The 17615-nt window shown below is 40.8% G+C and overlaps 1 protein-coding gene across 3 annotated transcripts in view; it reads left to right on the top strand.

The window, feature by feature from the left end:
- The window catches only part of MBTPS2 (membrane bound transcription factor peptidase, site 2), a 40624-nt gene extending 25134 nt beyond the window's left edge, over positions 1 to 15490 (top strand). For all 3 annotated transcript variants that reach the window (XM_063182476.1, XM_063182482.1, XM_063182487.1), the window contains exons 10-11: positions 8246 to 8321; positions 9626 to 15490. In XM_063182476.1, coding sequence (XP_063038546.1) covers positions 8246 to 8321; positions 9626 to 9848 — 299 coding nt within the window. In that variant the 3' untranslated portion in view covers positions 9849 to 15490. The remainder of the gene's footprint in view (positions 1 to 8245; positions 8322 to 9625) is intronic.
- Positions 15491 to 17615: the final 2125 nt, after the last annotated feature.

Genomic DNA, 17615 nt, shown 5'->3' with positions numbered 1-17615 from the left:
AACATTCTAAAATTATGCATGCATTATTTTCTGCTTAGGCTTGTATTGTTGTCATGGTAGTCCTGGTTTATGGAAAAGCAGTAATTATTTCATATTTTCATTTGAAGGTAACTTCAGATGACATGTATTTTTTTAAAAAGTATTTCTGTATTAGCTACTTAGAAGAAATAGTCTTAACAGTTTATTTCTATTAAATCTTTCTGTTGCCTCAAATTTAAATATCCTAGCAAAAATACTTTTGTTGTTATGGAGGCAATAGATACCACTTGTTTCCAGTATTTAAAAATAGCAAAATTTTCAAGAATTATAATCCTAAATTAACTTACAGGGATGGAGATTTGGCCAAAACTAAAACAGAAGCATGATTAGGAGTGCATATTGTTTGGGGCAGACACATTAATGCTTTTAATTAGCATTCTTTCTGTAAAAAGTATCTAATGTTATCCAATATAAATTCATACTGCCAGTTCAAAACACATGGTATTAAGTCCTTTAAACTCTTCCTATGGCAGGCCAGTTATGTTCTAAAGTCCCTTCCTCTGTTGGACAGTTGCTCTGTAAGGTTGAAATGGAGAGCCCTGTCAGTACTGCCATGCAAAATTGCAGTGTTTCTTCTTTATTATATATGAGGGATTTTATTCCCTCATGTCATTTCTAATAGTGCAATATTTTTGCTTCCTTTTCTGGCCCTTGTTGGTTGGGAAGAATCTAGTGACTAAGATTTATATTAGGAATTCACACTACTTGAGGAAACATCATATCCCTGAATGTTACTCTTACCCATCACAGACCAAAACTGTAAGATTTTCTTCACAAAAAGAAGGAACTTACCTAGAGATCATTTCCTCAAGCTTGACCAGCCACCTACTTCTGTTGTATCCAAGTCTTTTAAAATAAAAAAGGCACTTCCTGGCTTTGGGCGTGTTTATGAGCAACGACAATCCATGGTGAAGGTCTTTCTGGTACAGCCTGCTCTCTCAGTATTTCCATGCTTGTTTACCCTTATAACTGAGGATGGTCCTTCATTGCTTTTAACCCAGGCTTAAAGGATTACACATACAGTTCTTCAGGAGACCACACAGAAGTATCTCATGCCGTGCTGTCTGTCTCTTCCGTGGCATACATGCCCTTTCCCCCATGCAGAAGTTTTGAAAAGCTCTTTGGTCAACCTAGTCTACAAGTCACTTCCAATTAAAATTGTATCTGTTGTGAATCCTTCTCGATATTTGCCAACACCATCTAGCATGAGTCAACAAAAGAAATGTTATTTCCAGGTCAAAGGATTGTTTAATTAGAGTGGGAAAACAATGACTGTTTTCTCTCACCCGGGCTCATTGCTGTTCACCTCTTCCCAGCAGTGTCTTTGATTGGTACTGAAGATCAATTGATGTTGTTCCCTTTTCAATACATTGGAGCAATGGAGTTTTCATTGGTGTGATAATTGAACCTGCCAGTCTTTCAGAAGTCAGAAATAATGGTATTGCATTTAAAGGGGTAGTTCTTCTTTAAGAAGTTATTTGTAAAAAACTGTTTGCATACACACATAGGAGTAGAATTTTAAAGTGATTATGCCTGTAGAGCATAATTTCTGTAATTCTTTTGTTATTCCTCAGAGGACAGATTTGACTTCTACCATTAGGTTTGATCCATTACAACCACAAAATTCATTGCTTAATATTATAGTCTCTAAAGGTCAGTCCAGCAACTTCCTGAAGAGTTTCTCTGTGTTTGGAGCTTGCTTCAGCAGCAAGGTTTGGAGTTTAGATCCATGCAGGTGGCTGTCAGTGACAACAGTTTATTGTAACAGGAGGGAAGAAGGGCAATGATCCATTCTCAATGTAGACATAATTTCAGGTTCAGGGTGATAGTAGCCATTAAGTGTTTGTCAGGAGGCAGTCAAGCTTTGAAACTCAAGTTTTGCTGTGTGTGTCTTTTGAAACCTTTGAATACACTGTCTGTCTCAGCCATTTTGCTATTTTGGCTCATGAACAGGAGTTTTGATCAGATGTTCTGATACCAGTCTTCAACTTGACAAGGGGTTTGCATTGGATATCACTTGACCTCTGCATACAGACAAACTGTGTCTGTGTAATGCAAGGCTGTAGAGCAGCCCCGCAGGAACACATCTGGGTGTCTTGGTGAGAGGCAAGCTGAACTTGAGCCAGCAGTGCCCTGGCAGCCAGGAGGGCCACCCGTGTCCTGGGGCCACCAGGGACAGCATTGCCAGCTGGGCAAGGGAGGAGGGGATTGTCCCTCTGCTCTGCACTGGGGCAGCCTCACCTCAGGTGCTGGGGGCAGTTTTGGGCACCACAATATAAGAAAGATATAAAGACATTAGAGTGCATCCAGAGGAGGGCTACAAAGAGGGGGAAGAGTCTAGAATGGAAACTATTTGAGGAGCAGCTGAGATCACTTCCTCAGCCTGGAGGAAACTTCATCATGGTCTACAAACTCATGAGGGGAAGTGGAAGGGCAGGCATTGATCTCTTCTCTTGGTGACCAGTAACAGAACCCCAAGAAATGGCCTGAAACTGTGCCAGGGGAGGTTTAGGTCAGATATCAGGAAAAGGTTCTTCACCCAGAAGGTGGTCAGGCAGTGGAACAGTCTCCCCAGGGAAGCAGTCTTGACAGAGACTGTCAAAACACCAAGCTTGACAGAGTTCAAGCAGCATTTGGACAATGCTCTCAGGCACATGGTGTCTCTCCTGGGATGTCTTGTGCAGGGCCAGGAGTTAGACTTGATGATCTTTGTGAGTCCCTTCCAACTCTGGATATTCTGATACTATACAAATACTTGTGTGAAGACTGTCCCTTTTATTGAGACAAAAAGCCAATCCCTGAAGCTGTTGGTTGTGTTTCTGTCAGTTCAACCCCTACACTGGCAGGCTCACCTTCAGCTTTGTCCAGAGGACTGGGCCAGCAGGTTTGGGGGTGGAGGGGGCTGTTTCTGTTGTGGCTGGGGCTGGGCAGTTCCCACACCTGCTTGAGGGCAGCCAAGGGCGGGCAGGGGAACAGGGACAGCTCAGGGATTAGATGTGTGAGTTTCTTAGGGCTACTGCTGGGCAGGTTCAGGTATACTGGTCTGGCTGTCTGAGTGTGTGATCAGGCGGGCGCGTTCCTGCTGGTCTCCAGAGAGTTGCCTGTGGAGAGAGGAGGTGGCTGAGCTGCGGGTGAGGCACAGGGACTCTCCTCCACAGCAAGGCCCAGAGCTGGCAGGGCTCACTGCTGTGAGTGGAGCTGCTGGCACACCTTGGCAGAGGCATCACCAAGCAGAGGGACTCCTTCAGGCAGGTTCACTGGTCAGCAGGAGGTGCCAATGCATCTCTTGCTTTCTAGAGCAATATTACCCCCACTCTTTCTCATCCTGACTTTGTTTTGCCTCTGCCTGTCGCTCATGAGAGCTGCTCTTATCCAGGCAGGCTCAATTTGAGCAAACACTGGCTCCAGTCCAAGTAGGCCCCCCAAGAGAAGACCCAGAAAATAAGAGGCCAGTTAAAGCTGCCGACAGCTGCAAAAGCCTCAGCAGAGTTTTTCAACCAGCCACTAACTTGCTCCTGCACAGCAGCCTGACTAGAAGCACTTTGTGGCTGTGAGCTGCCTTTGAGGGAAGCAGGAGCTGTTAGGGGATTGATGACTCACCGTTTTTTCTCACACCAGCAGATTGCGAGAGAGCACACCAGTATCCCAACTGTCATAGCAAGCACGACTAGCACTATGGCTACTGTGCAGGCTGGTCCATGACAGAAAACACTTCCCATGTGGTACTGGCCATTAGGAGCTTCTTTGGTTGTTTCTACAGCCGTTTCTGCAGGGCAGTTCAAAGTGTTAGCCTGTCTGCTGCCTATTTACCACTTGTGAACTTGCAGCATGTTTGATATCACCAGAATGTTCTTCTTTTCCCCCAGTGCTGGTCCTGGAGGCATACTCCCACCCTTTGGGGATGGTTGTCCCTCTGAACAGGGCTCAAATGATCAGGAGTGGGGGGCATTGCTGCTTGGCCAGTCACTTCTTTGGCAAAAACTCATCAGGAAGTTCCACGTGGAATTCTCCCTCTCTGGGCCAGCTCCCACGCCCCAAGGGGATGGAGTCAGGCCTTCAAAAGAGATCCTCTCCCTGTCTGTCTTTTCCCCACCATGTGCACCCCTTGCAGCCACTCTCAGGTTTCAGGATGTTTCCCCATAAGGGACCCCAGCAGGACTGCTCAGTACCTGCATGCTTTTGGTCTGCTTGAGGAGATTCACCAGCTTTCACATTCTTTTTTTTTCTCCAGACTTTGGTAGTACTGCCAAAAGCAGATACAGGTAGAGCCTCAGCATGGCACAGGCACTGAGGATATAGGAGGATGGGGAGGTTCCCTCTAGCTTCCTTGCCCAGTATACAAGTCAGAACACTAATGTGGACCTCAGCTCATGAGAGTGATCCTGCCTGGGGCTACTTTGGTAGCTTTGGTCACCTAGGTACTCAGGACAAGCTCTGGGATGGAGCTGCAGGGGAAGCGGTAAATGTACTTTCTTCTAGCTAATTTACCTGTGGGATTATGCATATGCTTGGTGGCTGCAGATTTCTGTGAGCCATCAGCCTCAGCATCTTAAAGAAAATTGCTCATTAGTAAGCTATTGACACATTAGTGATAATTGTTCTTTTAAAAGAAGGGACATTGAGAACTTACATGGTCCAAGCTCGCCCAAGGGCTCCAAACCATCTTTCCTCCAAGCTGCCAGAGAATCTGCTAGAGAATCAGCTAGAAGCAAACACAGAGAAGTGTTTCCATTGTGTGTTGGGATCTTCTGCTCTTATGTACAGAAGTCCTGGATGGGGGTCAGGTAACAAAGTGGGAGCCAGATGTCAGTGGGTTGCCAGAGCTGCAGAGGACCTGGGGACCTCTGAGCTGGCAGTTCAACACTCTTCAAGCACAATGTGCAACCCCCCTGCAGGAGAGATGAACCCTTGGGACTCTCTTAACAGGGGAGTGCTCACACAGAGGAAACCCTCACTAAAGCACTGGAGGGAAGACCCCACTAGCCCATGAAAGGCTGGACCAGTGCTGGCAGCTTACCCGCTTCCTGTGATTTCTGTGGAGCATAGTTGGCAGCCCGAGAATGCAGGACCATCAAGAGAACAAGGAGGGAGAGGAAAAGACGCTGGACGAGGGCCATGGTCCCCCTTCCGCCACACTGCTGCTGCTGCAGTTGGGGTTGGGGGCTGAGCAGTTGGTTGTTATGGCCAGTGCAGTGCCATGGAGTTCTGTGACCTCATGGTCTTCTGCAGCCAGGGCAGGGCTGTGTGGGGATGGAACTTGGGGTGCTCCTGGGAAGCTGCCCTCCCAAGCAGGGGAGCACATCCCATAGGGCAGCTCCATCCAAGGGCTGGGACACGGCCTTCCCACTGCAAAATCAAGTACACCTTCTACAAGTCTGCAGACAATGCCAAGCTGAGTGGTGCAGTTGGCACACCTGAAGGATGGGAAGTCATCCAATGGGACCTGAACAAACTTGAACCCTCATGAGGTTCAATAAGACCAAGTTCAAGGTCTTGCACCTGCTCTGGGGCAATCCCCTGTATCAAGCTGCAGAAGGCTGTAGTGTTTGCTTGGTTAACAATAATTTTTAAAATAAGACTAAAAGAGTATTTTAATAAAATATTGCATTTAGTTGAGTAATTCTGTATGTAGAATAGGTAAAAGAAAAAAAATGTATCTTTGGGGCTTTTTTGTGGTTCAGCTATTTTTTTACTTGATACTAAAACCTGCTCAAAAACCACGAAGAACTTCCCAGTTGTATCTCTGATAATCAGTAGCTTATCATACAGGCTTTCTTCTAGAAAGAGATTAGATACAATGAAGAAATTCTTCACTGAAGCGGTGAGGCACTGAAACATGTTGCCCATAGAAATGGTGGCTGCCCCATCCCTGGTAGTGTTCAAGGCAAGGCTGGATGGGGTTTTGAGCAACCTGGTCTAGTAGATGTTCCTGCCAGTGCCAGGGAGGTTGGAACAGAATGATGTTTAAGGTCCCTTCCTACCCAAATCATTCTATGATTCTGTGATTGACTTGACTTTCTGAGCTGGGTAGTATCCAGGATTTCTGTCTGTTGTGGTCTTCACTCTGTCATCCAACAGACTTATTTTCTCTCAGTTCCCCTAAGTCAAAGGTCAGTCTTAAGCTTTAAGCAAAAACATGACTTTCAAGCACACTGGCAGTTTGGATACTGAATAGCTCTCTGCTTGCTGCCACACCAAGCCCATTCTTTTTTTGGTTCTCCTTGCTGTCCATATCTTTCCAACCCATGGTGTGTTTGTTGGCTGGACGTCTCAGAAGAGCATCTATTAACAGAAGAAAATGTCTTTATGTGGCTGAATGGACAATATTCTCTGCCTTATGTGACTTTAGAACTGCTTTCCCCTGTCTTTGTTACTGTGTCCTTGAATTCTTTAGTGAACCTGAAGAAATCTGATCTCACTCTTAAGGAAGACATACTTAGCAGTACTTTTGGTATGTTATGTTCCCAGTGTTCTCTTAGCCTATGGTTAAAATTTCTCCAAGGGTGGGTTAAACTGTCCTTGGAAGTTCCTTTCCCAAGGGATGTTTGTATTGAGTGGATTTGAACTCTTGCCTTCAAATATCTCTTTGTGAGGTATATCTTTCTTATGGTTATAACTATTCTCCACATAGGTAGGGAAAATTCAGGCCATTGTGGCTAGCAACTCACATCTGAAGTCATTCTTTAAAGACAGAGAGTATTGGTGATACTCTGCAAGTTTATTCTCAAGGTGGTTTTCTAATTCTGCATTAATTTACCCTTACCTCTTCCTTCTGGGGATAAGAGCCTGCTGTGCCTTCCTTTTAGTAGGAAAGGCATTCTTCTTGCAGCTATCACAGAATGGTTCTCAAATGGTCCCTTGTGCTGGCAGACCCTGAATGGGTGGAACATCACTGTACTAACATAGTGCCTTCTGGCAGGTCTCAAACTACTGCAATTGCCCTGAAGAATGTCTCAGAAACATTTGACATGCAGTCTACTGAAGGTTCATGTACACCTTCAAAGAACAGTGTGCAGAGTAGTATTCAAGATTATGTGATCCTCGACACTGCAATTTTCCAGTCACTATTTTTATGGATGCCAAGTCCCACCTCCCAGGTTTTTGAGTTGCACCAAGATATATCTTGAAGTCACTTATCATCTGAACAGAAGAGAAGCTACTTATGTACTGACTATGATGCCCTGTGAAGGCTGATCTAGAACAGAGGCTAGACAGAGTTGAAGAATAAAGTAGGGATTTATTAAAAGGCCTCAATGGATGCACCTTGGGCAGTACAAGAGCCCAGCCAGGACTACACCCAAGATGAACCTAAAAGGGTCACATAATGGATGACAGGTCACAAGGTCTCTCACTTTTATGAGTTCTGGTCCATTGGCATATTGGAGTTAATTGTCCAATTATAGCTTTAGATTATGAAGTCCTATACTGCTTGTTTTTCTCTCTTCATTCCACCATTGGTTATGCTCTTGGGCCTGAAATTTGGGTCTATTGTCCTTGGTCCCCAGCTAGAGAAGGAATTGTTTTGTCTGCCTGCTCTGTGAAGAGAGCTTACTATCCCCTGATATGAACCCTAGACCCAGACCCGTACACTAAAGCCGTACAGAATTTGAAAAATATAAAAGCTAAAACCTGAGGCATCAGCTAACTGGTGGTGTGTGATGCAGCTGTGAATCCCCTTGTAGCCTTTGCTTTCTCAGAGGGACTTTGGAATTCTGCTCTCCATCTCCCCCTCTCCTGGTGCACTATGAGCTCGGCCTCATGGGCTGGGGGGTTCTTCTGCAGGTACTGCCAGAGAAAATTTTTTCTGGCCAAAAAATCACTGTGTGCACCCACTGTATGCATGTGGACTGCATATGTTGAAAAAGTCTGGTAACTATAATGTCTTTTCTTTGAAAAATACTGGAGTCATACAGTTGGGTCTTTATGACTAAGGATGCCTCTGAAAATATGTACTTTAGATCTAGTTTTACTGAAATGCTGATTGTGCTTTGTGTAGTGACTTTACTGTGACAGTGGACACATTTAAGAAAAATATAATAGCTGCACTCTTGTAAAAACAAAAAAACCTAATCAAACCCTTATTGAGATTGATTATTTGTCCTGGAAGAGGGTCATTTCACGTGATTTTTCTGCAAAATTATAATCTAAAATTCATAATTTTATAACCCTGGAATGACTTTTCCTGCTTTGTGTATTTTCATTTCAGTAAGTCTCAGCAGTTTTGTACCACGACAAAACTTTCTAAGTATCGATCTGCCTGTGGTGATAGAGACATTTTGCAAGTATCCTTTGAAGTATGTTTGTTCTTTTAAGGTAAGAAGGGAGCTGTTCAGAATTCAGTGACCTAAAAGCTTCAGTTGGATGTCATTTTAGACAGGATGCCCTAAAATATTTCTGTAGAGATTTGACATCTTTATCCCATCTCTGCATTGATTATTGTCTATGTGCCAAACTAAAAATGAAATCTCTCACTTTCTTGTGCTTAAGAGCATATTTTTGGTCAGTGTTTTTTTTAACTCTTGAGGGTGAGCCTTAACAGATGTGACAAGAAAGCCAAAGTAAGCCTGAATTTAAGTCAGGAAAAAAGCTATGTGCTTGCTAGCTTTGCAATATCAGAGTTTTATTATTTTTGTGTCATTATACTGAACTAAATAAGAGGATATGGCAGTTTTGTTTTTTTCTTCAAAAGAAAATAGAATAGCTGTTCAAAAAACAGGATAATTCAATTAACTCTTGCTTATTAATGAACAAGATTATATATATACACATACTTATAGATTAGTAGACTTGAATGTGGGTAATCTAGGAATCCTTAGCCTTAGGAACTGAAATGTTTATGTATGGCCATAGAATAACTAAACTGTGTAGTTCAGTTTGATAAAAGTCCATAGAAGCAGAGGAAAGGTACCACATAAGCTGCTGTTTTCTGAGATCACATCAAGGTTCACTCTGCCCCAGCTGCTTTCTGGCTGTGTTCTTGCCAGGCTGTTCAGGATGGAGGTGGGTACTGCAGTTAGCAAGCCTTTAACCAGCAGTGAAAATTGCCTGCCCGTGCCTCATTCCCACGTGCACACACATGTACAGAAATCCACTCAGCTTTTCTGGCCAACAGGTAGGTAAGAGAGATAGGTCAGATTTCTGATGATATTCTAGTCATTTACTAGGGAGTGTTTTGGAAAATATTCCTAATCATGATTTCATACTTGGGTCTAGAATACCTTCTTAGTTCAGGCATGGCATCAGAGCTATAAACTTCCTCCAAAACCACACAAAGCAAGCAAAGAAGATGATGGTTTTGCTGTCTCCTGCTTTCACTCAAGTTGTGAGGAGTGCAGGTTTAAGTATCCCAACTTAGCTCTTAAAAAACAAAACAAAAATCTGTAAAGGCAATTCCCTGAGTGGGTATGTTATGGCATAAAACTAATTTTACTCATATAATTTCTGTGAAAAAGAATGGTAGCTAGAAAAATAATCTTTTTATGTCACTTTCTGAATACTAGAAATACAATACATATATCTCTATTTTTTATTAATTTTTTTAGCATTTTCTCAGATACTTTCAATGAACCTTAACTAATTCAACCAGGTACCTCATCTCACTATCAGGAGCACTGGCAGTTATCAATGCTGTGCCCTGCTTCGCTTTGGATGGTCAGTGGATATTAAATTCCTTCCTGGAAGCCACACTGAGCTCCCTAATTGTAGAAAAACAAAACAGAGAGCTTGTTGGCTTTTTGATTTTGCTTGCTGGGAGTGCACTTTTGGCTGCCAATGTTGCACTGGGACTTTGGATGGTGACAGCGCGATAGAACATTGGATATTCTTCCATCAGTTCTCAAAGTACACAGAAATAATGAATACATTACATTTCAAAATGTGTCCAGTACTGAGATTGAAATAATTCCCTTAATATGACACTGAAAGAACAATCAACTGCTGGTTGCTGTTTTAATTTAAAACTTTATAACACCATGCCTGTGGTCATGGGAAATGTAGTAGGAAAAAGTAGGGGCCTTTTTATTTACTCTTTAAGCTCTGTATTTATTCTGGAGAAATTTCATTTTAAGATTTCATAGGAAAAAATCAGACTTCATTAATTCAGATCTCAAAATAAGGGAATTATTTTGCCTCAAACATTTGTAAAGTGGGAGAAAAAAACAGTTTTATTTTATAATTTAAATAATTGTCTGTGTAGGCTTTGATAATTTCTTAATCAGCATAGTCTTCAGTGGCTTGTTTTGTTTTTTTTTTTAGTCTGGTATTCTACCAAACTGGATTTTAAGAAGCCCTAAAGTCTGTTCTCAAAATGGGGAAAAGCTAGGTAAATGCTTACCATGTGTTAATGGGGAGAGAGCAGCCATTTGGGTTAATGGCTTTCCTTTCCACCTGGCCAAAATGACTGGAGGAATGTTGTCCTCAGGATGTAGATGAGGGGTGCCAATGTCTGCTAAAAATGAAGCATGTGGGGGGATAACAAAGCCCACATGTTTGTGTTGCTTACACTTTCAGTTGTATGTTATCAGACACAGCTGAAGTTTTTTTAAAGGCAATATTTGTCAGCAATAGCTACAAGATAACTGAAATTTAGTTTCTGAGTGCTGAAGTATGCTGTGCACAGTTTTCCTAAGTGATATGTAATGTTTGTGGTGTTTTACTCAGAAAATAATACTGTATTCTACCTGTTCACAGTTGAAAGTGAAACCTGTTGTTTTTATGGTGTCTATCTTCTAATGCTATGCATGCAATATGTACAGTAACTCACTGATGGTTTTCTGTATTTCAAAGGGTAATTTTCCTTTGCTAGGATTCATTCTGTTCAAAGATAGCTAACAAAGATATTTAGCTTGTCTTAGACATGAATTATTTAGAGGAAGAATATGATTGAGACTTGTACTATTTAAACATTTGGCTTTGTTTTCTGAGATTAATACAGACCATTTCCTTGTTCTTAAATCAACAGTGGAAGGATAGTCAGTGTTTTACTGACTGGAGTATGTCTGATGTGCTTTGAAGTTCTTTAGGTTTGCAATGTTTTGTACCCAGTAGGATTATATATTTCATGTCTTTTCCTCCTGTGATATATTGCCTAGTTTATCTAAACCAGGTTCAGTCAGAGCCTTGCCTCAATATAGGCTGATGTCTAAACAAAAATGCTCTGGTTTGGGAGCCTAAATATTTGGAATAGAAAATTTTAGAAAAATACCCTGCAACTTCTGCCTCATACAGTGTTCCCCATAGGAACTGCTGCAGCTCAGAGTTCCTTTACAGAATGGCCTTTCCACCAGGAACTGAAGTGGAACCAAAGCTCACAGATGCTGGCTTGCAGGGAGCACTGAAACATCCAGGACCAGGTAAAATAGATTCTTTTGGCACTTGAGGTGAAAGCCTGGATATTTTCAAAGGGGGCTGAGCCCAATTCCTGGTGTTGCTGCACAAATGTATAACTCTATGATGTTTGCATTTGCCCACTGATGTGTACTTTTGCACAGTAACTTTCACACTTCAGATGCACTCCTTTCCTACAATGATGCAAGCAGTAATGATTAAATAAACCATGTTTATTTCTTTGTTGTTGGCTAGTTTGCATCCACTTCCAGCACTGCCACAGGCTGGGTGGCCCCTTGAAGTTCACCTCTGTGGGGTGGCTGGCCTATGCCTCTCCTTTTCAGTCATTTCAACCCAGGCAAACTGGGACAGTTCCTTGTAGGAGAGAGTGAACCCTTCAGTCCAGTGTGAGCTGGCCCCTTTGGGGACCATTAAAAGTAAAACAAAGTGCAAGAAAGGAAAAGCAAACTACACTCGTTAAGTCTAACTTGTCATCACTCCTGGAAACACAGAGAGGATCCAGGGTAGCAGATGGGCCACTCTGCCATCCCTCAGTGGGCAGGAGGACAGGAGCAGCCTGGTCCTTGCACAAGGCCTGGCTCTGAGACTGTTCCAGACTGCCCTCTCACCTCAGTGGCTGTTTACTGACCTGAGCTCTTCCTTTCAGTGGCTCTATAACACTTTCCTCTGTATCATCCAATCTACAGTGCAAAATAATTTGGACTTAAAAGCTTTAATGTAGTTTAGTAAGACAGGATATTGACTTTCAAAACATGTCAAGTTTGATATTTATTTATTCATGTTGACTACAATGGCTTGGAACAATCCTTTAGCATAGTGCCTCTCATGGAAATGTAGGCAACAGATTTGGGAAAACCCAAAGCTTCTGAATTGGCATGCACAAATTTCATTTGCTATAATGAGGCTGGCTGGCTGTTCCTGGTTATTTAGTGTGTTACCAAAACATGAAGTTTTATCAAATGAAGCAAAAGCCAGTGTACTTTACACAGTCAGTGAAAGCCACAGTTCTACTGAGTAGAACTTCAGTCTGTGTCTGACCTCATAAGGAAGAAGAGGGTGGAGAAGCCATTGGTCATGGCTTTAGCAAAACAGACCCACTAGTGCCCTGTAAAGACCCTAGATACCATGTATGGAAGAGAGAGGACTAGAAGTGCTTAAAAATAATTCATGAGTCCATTCCTCCACATGCTAAAATTTGACTAAGGGTTGATTTAGGTATGTACAGGATCTTTACATAAAGACTTTAGGCAAACTGAGTATGAATGGTGACCCAGCACATCTTAGATTAGTGTAGACAAAGGTAATAGTCAAGTTGGACTACTCTCTTAAGAAGAAGTTGTTCAGTGGGTCCATTTCATTCTCTATAATCCTGACATATGGATTACATTCTGATAAGCATGTGCCATATGTACACTCACTGGGATGATTTTTCCTTGGGTTTTAGTCATTTATTTAGCAAGAGAAAACACAAAAGTACAGAGTGATTTTTGTGTGTTGGATTTTTACATCAGTATTTCTGATGTGTGTTTTGTTTTTGTAAAATTAGAAAGTCCTTAAATTAAATCCTTCTACATCTTATTCTAATTAGCCCCTCAGAATCTTTACTACAGAATCCATCAATATAATTTTAGGGCATATTGACTGGACTATAAAACACAGCACTCTTAAAGATTGGATGGCTGCTATTATTTATGTATATACTATGCATTTTAAATCTGTATCAGATGGAAAAAGTAATGTCTAATATTCAGAAATGTTATACTTAGCTTTTGTTTGAAAATTTCCAGAAGAATTACATAATTATAATCATTGTTCTACTTTTTTTAAATGAAGTTGTTTTTTTATATCAGCAAATATTTACATAGCATTTTCTGATAGTGCATGATATGACATGAAAATGGCAAACTCCTTAGCATGGGGGACGTTACATGCTCTTTGCTAACTTGGGAATTTAAAAACAGCTTGCTTCTGTACAAATTAAATTATAGAGGCTTCTGTAGAAAAAGTATAGGCAAACTTGCAGATTAGTCATCCCAAATTATGAGCCACGGTGGAAAATGTGTTAACTCATCCTTTTTATTTAGAATGAAACAACCATGTTATTAGTTTCTGTGACAACCATGTTAATAGTTAATGTGATCATTTTACATTTCTGGATATGTGTGTACACATACATTTGTGTAACAGATACACACATAGCCATAGGGTGGATTAGTGCTTTTTTAGGGATAGCTTACAGCAATCCTCCATATCCTGCAATGTAGGCTTTTGTTTTTCTTTTTCCACCTCTCTGTGAATTCTCTCTATGGTTTTCTCTGGATTTAAAAAGAGAAACTTATGTTTTCTTCCCAAAAGCAATTCTTAACTTCTTTATTAACAGAAGACAAGTGATGGGTTCATGATGTAACCACAGCTGCATGAGATTTGTTCCGCTGATGTTTAAAGCATGTTTTTTATTTCTGTGAAGCCTCAGCTACAAGCATGGTAAACACAGATTTTTCAGGGCAACTAAAAAAGGTCAGCCTTCACTCTTTACTGCTGCTGTTTGTGCTGTTCTGGAGAAATGGGATGAACAAGGCTCTGTAGAGCATAGTGAAGAAATAGTTTTCAGGACAGAACTCTCCATGGCAGTCAGGGTGTTTCAGCTTTCTTTTAATGAGGATATGTTTTGTTCAGTTTAGCACATCAGCAATCCCAGCATTCCCATACTTCCCATACATTTTACGTGATGCCAAAGGGTGACCTGTAGGAATATTTTTTAAATAAATTATGTATGTTTTACAAATTCAGAGCTTTCATACACATCTGGATATCACTAATGACCGATGAAGAAGGCTTATAAAGGTTTATATAGCCTTGTCTGTATTTAACTGTTTTTAAAATATGTCAGTTAAACTCTAGATATAAGTACTTATTTGTAAAATATGCTTTCTGTACACCTGCATTCAGACCAATTTCCACAACCAGTCTTGCCTCAGCTTTGTTCTTGTAATTTTGTGAGTAAGGTATCTCGAACCTTAGCACAGGTAAGACCCAATATTGGCAAATATTTTATACCCTCTTGATCCTGAATTTCATGTGACATGTTCTGTTGATTAGTTATTTAATGTGACTGAGTTACCTGGGATACACACCCTGCACAGTGCAGCATTTGGGAACATTGCACTGGGGACTGCCACAAAACAGCAGCTCTGTGACTCCTGGGCCTTGGGCTCATCCACTCCATCGTGTGAAGAGCAGATGGCAGCGTTTAAGGGCAGTGAAGGACTTGAGTTCGTGGCAGCTTTATGAAACTTTCACACTGCTGACCTGGTGTGAAAGGACAGGAACAAAGAGCAGGATATGACACTGCAATTCCTTTCATTCCATTTACATTGTCATGAAACCCGAAAAGAACTTGTAATTAACATTTCAGAGCAGGAAGATATGTCTTCCAGCCTTTCACTGAATCATTCAGTGACTGGTGGTCAAACTTTTGTCTTAACACTTTGTCATTCCTTCAATAAATATGTGCTGATAAGTAGCATGAGTAGTTGAAGCATATTTTGTAAAATGGACTTGGGTATTTCTCACCTCTTGATATTCATCCTGGGATGGTTTTTGTAGCATCATAGTATAATTTATCTTCATTGATACTGGTTGAAAGTTTGGAGGCTATTTCCAAGCCTATTTGGAAAATCTATTTCCAAGTTGTTTGTTAATATTTTAAATTCATCTTTTCCTTACATTACTTTGTTTTTAAATTGCATATACTCAGTTGATCTTATCTGAAGCCTGTCAATGGAATATGTATTGTTTAAAAATTCACTGTGGGATTTTTTTTCCTTCTACATGGCCTTATTTTTCACACTGACTCACAGCTGTGGAATGTTAGATTTCTAGACCCTTTGTTCCCACTATGCATTGTTCATGATCATGGGTTTTTTAAAAAACAGGAAAAAAAGAAAGCTTCATTTTGAAAATGTCAGCTAACAAATATATGGAACACTGAATAATGTATTGTGGTTTTGTTTTGCTTTTTTCTCTATTTAATTAACCAAACAATAAGTATTGTTTTCTATGTATGATAAATGTATCCTGCAAATAAATTCATTGTCTGATTGTTGATGTGCTTAAGTCTGTTTTTAAAAATAAGGTAGAGTGACATAATTCCTTACTAGTGGTAATTGCCATATTCTGTCATATATTCTGTTCTCTTCATACGTGATGCATATATTCTCTCTGGGTACCAACAAGATACACCATCCTTTTCAGTATCTGACCACCTAAAAATAATAACTATAACTTTACTGTCCCTTATTTATCAGCTTATCACAGTAAGTAGTAGTTGAAATATTGCATGCTGGATGTCATGGTCAAGGTAAGCAAAACCACTGCTCTGGCCAGTCCTGTGTGAAGAACTTAGAACGTCAGCTCTTCCAAGGTGAACTGACATAGGACAACCTCTGATTTGTTTATCCAGGCCAGCCCAGAGCTGGGCACATCCCCTGGGTCTGGACAGGTTTCCTTGGATGTCCAGGTGGTGTCTGGGCTGTGCTGGCACCCAGCTCCGTGTGGGAGGGAAGTGTGGTTGCTGTTCCTTGAGCAAGCTCATCTGGAGCCAGCCAGGTTATTTGTTCTGAGAACTGAGCCAGCCTTTGTTGCCTATTGGACACGCTGTTACTTTATACAAGCAGAGCTGTTTCAGCAATTGTGCCTTTGTTCCCAGATAAAAGATTGCCATGACAAATGGACACAAAGCACAGATTGGACACATTGGTAGGATTTCCCAGATAGGTTGCTATGCAGTTTTTACAATTTTCTGAATTGCATTTCTCTGGCATGAGGAGATGAGATCCCTTTCCTCCTACCCATGTTAAAGCTAGATACAATAGCATTTTTTTTCTGAAGCATGTAAGCTTTTAGGAGAGTTCTGAGGTTTTTCAGTTGGTTTTGCAAAGCTTTTCCTTTATTGTGATGAGGTAGGTTCCTCTTGTAATCTGGAAAAACAATCAATTATATCCTAATGTCATCCTGAGGAATGTTGCCTTATTCACTAATGTAATTTCAGGGTAAAATTTAAAAAGAAACCCTGTATCTACAAGTCTTATTGCTGGTAACTTTATAAAAAAGCTAAATATAATTCTTCCTGTGATCATACCAGTTTGAACCACCAAGCAGAAGCATTCCTAAGTATCTGCAGTAGATCTGTATGCACTGAACTCAAATATTTTTAAAGTATTTTTATGATCTTCTGATGTGACCTACACAACAAAATAAAATTTAAGGTTTGATTCTAATCTTATGGTGGTAAACAGATAATTCACAACATTTATGAGGACTTAGCTGATAAATGTCTTGTAGCTGGACCAAAATTTCCCCCTTTTTTTTACCTCAGAGAGATGTAGGTCTGATGTTTGCTTTCATACTTTTAAGGCTCTGCTGTTGTTGAAATATAGTTGGATATTAATACCAGTTATCTATCATATTATTTACATCTATGATTAGTTCTACCTCTTTTTAGTTCTTTGCAAGTATTTTAGTGGCTGCATTCTATATCACTGCCACTTCTGCCTGTCTTGAAAACACATGGTCCTACATCCTTTTTTATTTCCCTCTCAAAGGAATTTTCCAAACTGAAAATAAATACTTTTTTCCCTTTTTTTCTTTTTAATGTCGTCCTTTTAACTTGCTATTTCATTACAAAAGTTCCTGTCCTTTTACCTTTTATGGCTCTTTGAGGACATCTATTAAAATATTACCGGATATTTTTTTTTTATTTCCCCAAACCAACTGAATTTGATTCAGTTGCCCACGCAGGCATCTGTTGTGGTCTGAGATATCCTAAGGTGTTCTTAGGTTAAAAATCTGACTTGAAAGAACATTTTGAAACTCATCCCCCACTTGTCTCCTTTTGTCTCCTGGTGGATGAGTCCCAGGGTTTCTGAGATCTCCACATGGGGCTTCCAGATGTGGGTGAGACCCTACAGGAGATCAAAGACATTCTGGACCAGCTGCTGGATACTTGGAGAGGTACCTGAAGGCATTTTGTATCACACCAGATGCTTGCACGTGGGCAACAAATCAAGCCAAACAGATTCCTTTCCTTCCTTGCATTTTTTTTCTTTTTGGCTTATGAATTACAGTAGACTATGAGGCTTTTTGAGCAAGTATATCTGACATAAAATTCATCTAAGCTTTTCTGTTTATGCAGAGCAGTGTGATCCAGACTGTTACAAATGTCAGGCTGG

The sequence above is a fragment of the Melospiza melodia genome, chromosome 2 (genome assembly GCF_035770615.1).
Source record: "Melospiza melodia melodia isolate bMelMel2 chromosome 2, bMelMel2.pri, whole genome shotgun sequence".
Lineage (NCBI taxonomy): Eukaryota > Metazoa > Chordata > Aves > Passeriformes > Passerellidae > Melospiza > Melospiza melodia.
Note: the sequence above shows the minus strand (reverse complement) of the source record. Positions and strands in the feature narration are given on the sequence as shown.